Source organism: Neofelis nebulosa, chromosome 8 (assembly GCF_028018385.1).
Source record: "Neofelis nebulosa isolate mNeoNeb1 chromosome 8, mNeoNeb1.pri, whole genome shotgun sequence".
NCBI lineage: Eukaryota > Metazoa > Chordata > Mammalia > Carnivora > Felidae > Neofelis > Neofelis nebulosa.
This window is the reverse complement of record NC_080789.1, coordinates 118164825-118174911: the sequence shown is the minus strand read 5'-3', so window position 1 is coordinate 118174911 and position 10087 is coordinate 118164825. Positions and strand designations below refer to the sequence as shown.

The following is a 10087-nucleotide window of genomic DNA, read 5'->3' as shown; positions in this document are numbered from 1 at the left end:
TTTATCTAAAAATAATAATTTCTTTCTTATATTTATGCCTCTTTTTTTTCCTGTTCTTTTGCATTGGCTATGACTTTTAGACATATGACTGGAATCTCTGTCTGCTTGGGGTGTCATACTAAAATACCATACACTTCGTGGCTTAACCAATGGAAATTTATTTCTCATACTTCTAGAGGCTGGGGAGTCCAAGATCAAGTTGCTGGCCAATTTGGTTTCTGGTGAGAGCTCTCCTCCTGGCTTACAGGTGGCCACCTTTTGCTATGTCCTCATATAGTGGAGGGAAAGAGCTATGGTGTTTCTTCTTCTTCTTGTAAGGGCACTAGCCCTAGTAGATTAGATTTCCACCCTTATGATCTCATTTAACCTTTATCACAGGCCCTGTCTCCAAATAAAGTCACATTGAGGTTAGGGCCTCAACATACAAATTTTGGGGACACAAACATTCAATTCATGATAGATGGCATTTCCAAATCACTCTCAAGGGTATTTTTTTTTTCTCATTTTGTCTTTTTACCTATGTTAGATTTTTAAATGTTTACCTTTTTATATATTTTAGGTAGAATTATAGGTTGTTCACATAAATGGAAGGCGGCTTAGGAACTAATTCATCATATTCATCATTGTGTTTCAGTAGGAGTTACCAAATCTGAACCAGCACAGCTATATGAATGAGCTACTTTTAAATACCTTCATCTGAATAACCTCAATTTTCTTTCTCCTTAAGCTATTCTCCTTGATTGGAAATCCACACTACCTGCAAATGGAAATTGGACATAAATCACGGACAGAAAATTCTTATTCATCCTTACTAAAGACCAACATGTTGTAAATTTGCTTACTACATAAATTTCATGAAGAGTTGTCAAAATGAAGTCCTAGATTAGAAATAAACACCAAAGTCTGTTTATAAGTATGCATGACTAAATAGATTGGATTTGAAAAGAATATAATAAAAAAAAAAAAAAGAGTAGGGGAAGCAGATTATTAAAACATGTAGTTTTCCTAGTTTGAGTAAACTACAAAAATTGCTAGTCCCTTACACTTTTGGTGTCCTGGAAAAAGTCCAAGATCTAAAGCAAGAGTTTTTTGGACTGACTCCTGGCTCTGCTTACTTACTAAATTGTGGGTTCTTGGGCAGATCCGTTACCGTAGACCTCCATTTCCTCATTCGTAAACACCCTATAGCGTTTGGAATATGTGACACTGCCTTGGCAAACACCAGGCACTCAGCAAAGCGGTAGTCTTCATTACTTAAACGACATTTGCTTTCACATCCTTGACCTCAAAGTCAGTAAGCAACCAGGAGCAAAAAAATTACACCCCCGTTCTCCAAGTCACACCGATCACGTTAGCACACCTCTGAAAAGACCACTGAGGGTCCCTCTCGCGGGAAGCGGATGTGGCATTTTGAAACAGCTGAGTGCGACGCAGTGCGAAGGCGGGATTTCCGCCGCATCGGCTCGAGCGTCTGCGGGACGGAGAAACCGAACCGGAACAGGGAAGAACGCCAGCCTCCAAAGGAGGTATCCGGAAGCGCCGCAGAGAAGGGGGGGGGGGGGGGGGGGGGGGCGGGCGGGGACTACATTTCCCACAAGTCCACGGGGCAGGGCGAGGGGCGGGCGTCGGGGACAATACCGGACGGGCCTTGCCGGGCAATGCCAAGGTAAATGCCGGCAGTGCGGCTCAGAGGGAAGAGTAATTTACCGTCTGCGCTTAGATTACTACTGCAACCCGCCTAACTCAACCCGAGCTCAGAAAGGCCCTGGCGATTTGAGGACTTCCGGGCTGCAAGACTCCATCTCCCAAATCCGTATTAGTCCTCCCCACGCTGGGCCTGGGGGCTATTCTAGGTGCCTGAGGTTGCAAGGTGTTATGGTAGACAGTTGAAGGCCCACGGTACCCGTTTTTAGGGTTGACAATCCGTACTGGTTCCTCAATGCCCCCTCCCCCGACCCCTGCCGCCTATTAAATCGGGCTGAAGTTGGGCTATGCCCGGCTCCCAGGGACAAGATGTTAGTGGTGGTGCTGGGGAAGGTGCCCTCCCTTCCCCGGCCCAGGCTAGTGGCGGGCAATCTTCCCTACTCCTTTGGTTAGATTACTTTCGGACGTTCTTAGCTCCAGGCGGCTAAAGCTGTCAAAGTATTGCGGATCAAGTATTGCTAAACACTTTCATCCAAAATCTCTAATTCTTTCATCTACCCTTGAGGGTACTGTAAAATTGCCAACGGAAAGGCTAAGTAACTTGCTCTAGGTCACAGAACTCGAATGGCAGAACATAATGTTCGCACAGAGCCTATCCGGATCTAAAGCCCTTTGCTTATGTCCCATCACCTTCTTCAAACCTTAACCTAAGAGGGCAGGAGGAGCTGTGGACGGTAGGGTCTTTTTTTGCCCAGCGGTACCGACGCTTTGGGCCCAGGCGAAGGATCCAATCCCGCGTTCCCTGTGTGCTCCCACAGTCCCGCTGCACTGGCACAGACGCGGCGGTCCGGCCCGTTCAAAATAGCGAGGACCCGGCACATCTCACTTCTCTTCCTTGCCTTCTTCTCTGGCCCTACTCAGGGGACCGACTGCAGCGCGCGTCGTCTCCTCGGACGCGGCGAGTGGGTGGAGTCGGCTGCGCGGTAGCGGCGGCGGCAGCTAGTGGGTCCTTTAGTGGCTCTGGGGCGGGGCTCTGGGGAGGGCGCGGACGGACCCACGGACCCTGTCGGGATGGGGAGTGTGGCTGCTCCGCCAGGGTCCTGTGGGTGGGAGAGAGGCTCCGCGACCGCTGGTGGCCGGAGTCCCTCCGTGTTGTGCTAGAGATGCTTTTCCTCTCGGTGAGTTGTTTTTCTGTTTCCGCGGGGCCGGCTTCTCGGTCTAGGTCACGCCCCGGGGAGGAGGAAAGAGCTGGGCCACCTCGGTCTGTGTGGCCTGGATAGGGCAGGGCAACGGGGAATTGACCAGCTGCGTGGGCCTCCTCCCTTTGGGCATGTTGATCCGCGGCTGCGCTCCATGTTCCAGTTTCATGCAGGCTCTTGGGAAAGCTGGTGCTGCTGCTGCCTGATTCCAGCGGACAGATCTTGGGACCGGGACCGGGGCCGGCGCTGGCGGCTGGAGATGGCGGACACGAGATCCGTGCACGAAACCAGGTTTGAGGCGGCGGTGAAGGTGATCCAGAGTTTGCCGAAAAATGGTAAGTGCGCTGGGCCCCCGCTGAACAAGCCTCCTGCAGAGGCCCGAGGCCCCAGTTTCTTAACCTCGCCTTATTTAACCTTATTTCTGCTTGTAGTCTTGCTTATTTAACCTACTTCGTTTCTGCGTTTAAAAGGAGTGTAGTTGAAGAAGTAAAGAATGTGAATTAATTACCTGCTCAATTTTCAAGAAAAAGACAAATATGTTATCCAGATTTTGAGTAGTTTTTGTTGAAAACAAAGTCTGCCACTTAATGACTGCGGATTTGGGTATGTTTAAAAACACACACACACACACACACACAAAAACTGGGACGGGTAGTATGCCTGGTGTGCATACTCTTAAACTGTACTGTTTAAACCTTCCAAAAACTTTTGATGTGAAGGGAGAGAAAGGAAAGAACAGTAAATCATTTGTAAAATGATTTATTTTAATAAATACATATATACTTAGTACTTTTTTGTGTGTGCTATTTTCTTTACACTAGTGTTCTCTTTCTTATACTTATATTGGGCCTTCCTTGCAGTTTAGGAGAAAAGTCATTCCAGTTGTTCTTGTGTCATTTCTCAGGCTGTTTTCAAGATTTTTCTCTTTATCCTTGGTTTTCAGCAGTTTGACTGTGATGTGGCCAAGTGTGGTTTTCTTCAAATACACCGTGTTTAGAATTTACAGAGCTTTTTGAATTTGTAATTCTATGGGTTTGGACCAATATTAGGAAGTTTAAAGCCGTTATTCAAGTATTTTTTTCTGTGCAGAAGTTTGGGGAGGGGGACTTTTATCTTTTACTTCATGTCCTTCTGCATTATATGAATTATTTTTCACAATAAACTTGTATTTTTTTTAATGTTGCATTTAAGCACTGTTACTGTGCCAGAATGTAAAATTCACTGAATACTTCATTGATATATTATTATAGTATTTAATATGTTCTACTTAATTGATTTTAATTAATCATCTGTTGGCTTCGAAATGAATATTCAACACCACTTAATAAAAATTCATAAAGTGCAGATTTAAAGGGTTTTGAAAGCAAATAGACAGAAAATTGTATTCCTTCTGTAATCTCAGACATCGAATTGGAGTTCATAGGAGGGGGTTGAAAGATAAGAGTGAATGAACAACATCTAAAGAAATAATATAGGAACTTATTTATCTGTTGATTTTCTAACTGCCTGATTAAGAGAGTTTATAGAAAGGCATCACTGTAAGAGTTTTACATAAGTTGTATCTTTATCCTTTTTCTAAACCACACATGTTTATAATTTTTTGAGAATTGTTAAAGGTAGAACTTGATGTCTCTTGTCTACTATCTTTGTTGATATATATTTTGTATTAAACCCATGTAAATATAAACTATTCACATAACATTTAAGAAGCTATCACAAGGTTAAGGTACCCTGGCAAATGGCACCTGTGTTGGATGATATTCAGTGTACTGTTATCCCCTGAAATTAAATTGATATTGATTGAAGCTGGAAGTCTTATTATAATGAATTATTAAATCTTTTAATAATTGTACTCTTTAATTGGTATAGCCTGCCCTGGACTATTTTGCAAAGAGTGAGATCTGTTTTTTTGTTCCTTGTTGCTTAATCTTTATTTAAGGTCTGAGGTTATAATGAATCCTATAGCATCTATGTTTGGTTTGCCCTTGACCTTTACAAATTTAAATTCTTAGATAACATTTTAAATACACATGTCAAATATGTTATGCGTGAGCAAGCACCCTGAGGACAGATTATACTTTATCTAGTGTCTTACAGAGTATATTCAATACGTTAACAGTTTTTGCTGTAATCTAGTCTAATGTATATTTCACTCACCTTAACAAATAGACTTTTTTTTACTTTTTAAAGATTTTTATTTTATTTTTTTTAGGGAGAGAGCGTGTAAGTGGGGGAGAGGGGCAGAGGGAGAGCGAGAGCGAGAATCTTAAGGAGAGTATTAAGCAGCCTCCACACTCAGCACGGAGCCTGACTCGGGGCTCAATCCCAAGACCCTGGGATAATGACCTGAACAAAATCAAGAGGCAGATGCTCAACCAACTGAGCCACCCAGACACCCCAACAAATAAACTTTTAAATCTTATTTTGACTTGGGGCACCTGGGTGGCTCAGTTGGTTGGGCGGCCAACTCTTAATTTCGGCTCATGTGATGATCTCACAGTTCGTGGGATTGAGGCGTGTGTCAGGCTTTGCACTAACAGTACTGGAGCCTGCTTTGGGTTCTCTCTCTCTCTCTCTCTCTCTCTCTCCAAATAAATAAATAAATGTTAAAAACAAATTTTTAATCTTATTGTGACTTACTGAAGATATTTTGAGATGAGTCTCTTGGTGTTTTAGATTTGTGTTATTTAAGTAGGCAACCGTTTAAAAAAATTTTTTTCAAATAAAACTATTTCAAAGCTTAAAAAAATATGTAACCCTTTTAACTGTAATTTTCCCATTTTTTTAACCTCTGGTATTTAAAGGAGGACAATATTATTGAAATAATGTCTAATAGGTACTCCTAAAGGAGCATATATTATGTAGATAATAGTTACTGTGATTTTGGAATTAATTATTCATTCCTGGTAAACCCGAAACACCAGCTCTCAGCTTATCTGTGTTGTAATTTTCACAATGTTTATAAACTACTAATTTTTTATTGCTACACATTGTGTGTTTATTATGCAATCTAGAAAGTTTATAAAATATCTTTTTATAGTTTTAATTTTTATTATAATAATTTTGATATAAATGTAATATATAAACACACTGAATGTAAAAACAATTTTATATATATATATATATTTTCAATTCATATCCAAATTAGTTAGCATATAGTGCAACAATGAGTTCAGGAGTAGATTCCTTAGTGCCCCTTACCCATTTAGCCCATCCCCCCTCCCACAACCCCTCCTGTAACCCTCAGTCTGTTCTCCATATTTATGACTCTCTTCTGTTTTGTCCCCCTCCCTGTTTTTTATATTATTTTTGTTTCCCTTCCCTTATGTTCATCTGTTTTGTCTCTTAAAGTCCTCATATGAGTGGTGTCATATGACATTTGTTTTTCTCTAATTTCACGTAGCATAATACCCTCCAGTTCCATCCACATAGTTGCAAATGGCAGGATCTCATCCTTTTTGACTGCTGAGTAATACTCCATTGTATATATATACCACATCTTTATCCATTCATCCATCCACGGACATTTGGGCTCTTTCCATACTTTGGCTATTGTTGATAGTGCTGCTACAAACATAGGGGTGCGTGTGCCCCTTCGAAACAGCACACCTGTATCCCGTGGATATATACCTAGTAGTGCAATTGCTGGGTCGTAGGGTAGTTCTATTTTTAGTTTTTTGAGGAACCTCCATACTGTTTTCCAGAGTGGCTGCACCAGCTTGCATTGCCACCAACAATGCAAAAGAGATCCTCTTTCTCTGCATCCTCGCAACATCTGTTGTTGCCTGAGTTGTTAATGTTAGCCATTCTGACAGGGGTGAGGTGGTATCTCAGTGTGGTTTTGATTTGTATTTCCCTGATGATGAGTGATGTGGAGCATTTCTTCATGTGTCTGTTAGCCATATAGATGTCTTCTTTGGAGAAGTGTCTATTCATGTCTTTTGCCCTTTTCTTCACTGGATTATTTGTTTTCTGGGTGTTGGGTTTGATAAGTTCTTTATAGATTATGGATAATAACCCTTTATCTGGTATGTTGTTTGCAAATATCTTCTCCCATTATGTCGGTTGCCTTTTAGTTTTGCTGATTGTTTCCTTCGCTGTACAGAAGCTTTTTATTTTGATGAGGTCCCAAATGTAAAAATTTTTAAAACACAAATAAAAAAAAAGGAAAATGATCTGTATACTTACTATCCAGAGATATCGTCTTTAAAATTTTGATGTGTTTTCGTTTATTCTGCCTTTTATGTGTATGAATACTTACTTTGCAAAAATGGATTGTACTGGATATGCTATTTTTAAACTACCGTTATTTTCTCACTTTATAGTAGATTGTGAAACTTTTCTCAGTCGTTTATATTTTCATACCATATAATTTTTAAGGGCTGTAGTTATAAATGATCTTGTTGTGTATATGTATCATAACAATTTAGTTAATTATTTATTATGAAACATTTGCATTCCAATTTTTCTCTATTATTAAGTATTGTAGCTTAGAGCACTCATTCATACATTTTGAAACTTTTAACAAAAAAAGATCACAGATACGCTAGAGACATATATAAAGACTGATTTGATTATCAAGAAATTGATGTGTCCAAAATTACAGAGGTAAGAAGTGAGAAATCGATTTTATCTTGGATTCTTTTTCTACCACAGCAGACATTGGTTCACTTTAGCCAGACTTCCTATTCACTGAGAAGTTGAAATTTGACCAAAAGGTCTTGAATTTCTTAATGTTGAGGTTTTATTAAGCAGAGTGTACATTTTTTAAGTCAGAGGAGTAAAGCAACGGACAGCCATAACATTTGTTTCTATAAGACAGAAGTAAATGATTGTACTGTTAATGAAATATTTAAATATCACTATTAGTATAGCTAAGCTGATTTATAGCCTTAGTATCAATTGAATTCTCCAGGTGATTTATGTTTAATATGTCTCCAATAGGTTCATTTCAGCCAACAAATGAAATGATGCTCAAATTCTATAGCTTCTATAAGCAGGCAACTGAAGGACCCTGTAAACTGTCGAGGCCTGGATTCTGGGATCCTATTGGAAGATATAAATGGTAATTTTATATAGAGAGCTCTGAAAGAAATTTTATTTTAATGACATAATTATCATATGACTTATTTATGTGGTTATGTGTTACTCTGTGCATAAGGTGTTCTAACATACTGGATCCAATTTTTATCCTCCATGTGCTTTTAACACAATTTCATACAAATAGAAAAGTCTCAGGGAAGAGAGGAAAACAGTAAAACCCAAAGGGGTAGGTGCATCAAAAATCATTTTCAGTTAGTCTTTCCTTTTATGGAATTTTTTTCATTTTCTTATACCAAGAGCAACTCCCAAACTCAGTTAAGCAAACAAACAAATAAACTCTCCTGCCTGTTTTACCTGCGGGGAAAAGTAATGACTTTTACTTGTCAAATGACACTGTTTGCTTTGAACCTTTAGATGATTCCTAAGTAACTAGTAACATAACTCAGGTACTACTGTGCTAACTTTTTATCTAAGCTGTCACTCCTTCCCACTGTACTTGAATAGAAATTTGATTTTTTTTTGAAATTTGATTTTTAATATACTTTAAAAAGTTATATCCATAGCTACCTCTGTAACATAGAAAGTACAGTATGAACAGAGTATGCTAATTGGTGAAGCATGTCTTAAGAGCCACACATTTTGATGGCTGAATTTCTTTACCCTGAATTGGAAGTCCTTAAACTCCTTTGAGGATTTGTTAGCACTATACTTTCCTCTAAGTTCTTTATGAATGGTCATAGATAATAGGTTAAATGTAATAGCAATATGGTATTTAATCTGATTTAAGAAAATTGATTTATTTACTTTATAATTTTTCCTCAGAATTGACCATTGGTAGATATCAACTGCTTCTGGAAAAAATACATAAAAAGAAAGGTTTTCATTTTAGGCAAAAATTTCAAAGGTCTACAGTAAAACCATGGTTTGCGAGCATGATTTGTCCTAGAAACATGATTATAATCCAGAGCATTCGTATATCAAAGCAAATTTCAAGAACCATTGGCTTAGTTGCAATCATGTGACTTCGGCATCACGTGCTACTCATATTGCAAGACATCGCCCGTTTATCAAGTTAAAATTTATTAGAAATGTTTGCTCATCGGGGCACCTGGGTGGCTTGGTTGGGTGTCCGACTTCAGCTGAGGTCATGACCTCATGGTTCACGGGTTTGAGCCCTGCGTTGGACTCTGTGCTGACAGCTCGGAGCCTGGAGTGGGCTTTGTGGATTCTGTCTCCCTCTCTTTCTGCTCCTGCCCACCTCATGCTCTGTCCCTCTCTCTCTCAAAAATAAATAAAACATTAAAAAAAAAAAGTTTGCTCATCTTGCGGATGAGCAAGTTACTCGCACTCCAAGTTTTACTGTATTCTCATTGTCTGTGGGTTTAAAAATTGCCTGTGCTTCACATATTTGTTTTTTTAGAAGTAGGAAACCATTTCTATTTTTTGAGTGTATACATTAGATTCTTATTTAAAGTAATGGAAATTTTAAACTCAAACTCCTGTTCTTTTAAAAAACATGGCTGTGATAGTTCATTTCATATAGTCTTCTAAAAGTTCCTTTCATTGCTGTTTATAATATAAAACTTTTGAAGAGTTCTTAGCAAATATTTATCAATAGTCTATAGTATCTGCTCTATAGTGATATAATATAGTTTATATAGTTTATAATCTATAGATGGGCTATGACTACTTTTAAATACTATTTAATTTGACAGTTTATTTCCTCTGATATTGTTCTTTAAGGTGGTACATTTAAAGAGATCCTTTGGAAACATATTATCTTTGCGTAGGCTTTAAGTAGAGAGCCTGTTTTAAATTAATAACCATATAGCATTGACTACAAATTGTATTCTGAGCAATTGGAAAACAGGTATTTTTTTGTTATTTGAATATTTCCATTTCTAGGGATGCTTGGAGTTCACTGGGTGATATGACCAAAGAGGAAGCCATGATTGCATATGTTGAAGAAATGAAAAAGGTAGGGGAAATAATTCCCAGTAGAAAATATTCAGAGCAGGTCTAATTTAATTTTGTTATCAGGCAAATTAGCTGCTTTAAGGAACAAGGAGATTATAATATGTTAGAATACAAAACCTAAGTTATTGAATTTATTAGGGTTTTATTTGTCTCATCAAAGTTCATCTTTTTTTTTTTTTTTTTAATGTTTATTTTTGAGAGAGAAAGACACAAAGTGCAAGTGG

The 10087-nt window shown here is 38.8% G+C and overlaps 1 protein-coding gene and 1 long non-coding RNA gene across 6 annotated transcripts in view; one reads left to right on the top strand and one right to left on the bottom strand.

Moving 5' to 3' along the window:
- Window positions 1–140: 140 nt before the first annotated feature.
- Window positions 141–1513, bottom strand: LOC131484079 (uncharacterized). Its single transcript, XR_009248003.1, has 2 exons — window positions 1361–1513; window positions 141–757 (listed from the first exon to the last, which is right to left on the bottom strand). It is a non-coding gene; the product is annotated as an uncharacterized LOC131484079 (long non-coding RNA).
- Window positions 1514–1607: 94 nt separating this feature from the next.
- The window catches only part of ACBD5 (acyl-CoA binding domain containing 5), a 46977-nt gene continuing 38497 nt past the window's right edge, over window positions 1608–10087 (top strand). For 3 of the 5 annotated variants that reach the window (XR_009247705.1, XR_009247704.1, XM_058681638.1), the window contains exons 1-4: window positions 2671–2822; window positions 3007–3178; window positions 7788–7908; window positions 9792–9864. Coding sequence is in view for 1 of the 5 variants with exons in the window: in XM_058681638.1 (XP_058537621.1) it covers window positions 2808–2822; window positions 3007–3178; window positions 7788–7908; window positions 9792–9864 (381 nt within the window). In the remaining 4 variants the exon portion in view is untranslated. Of the gene's footprint in view, window positions 1667–2670; window positions 2823–3006; window positions 3179–7787; window positions 7909–9791; window positions 9865–10087 lie in introns of those variants that run through there. The other 2 variants (XR_009247707.1, XR_009247706.1) reach the window with 2 other exon arrangements.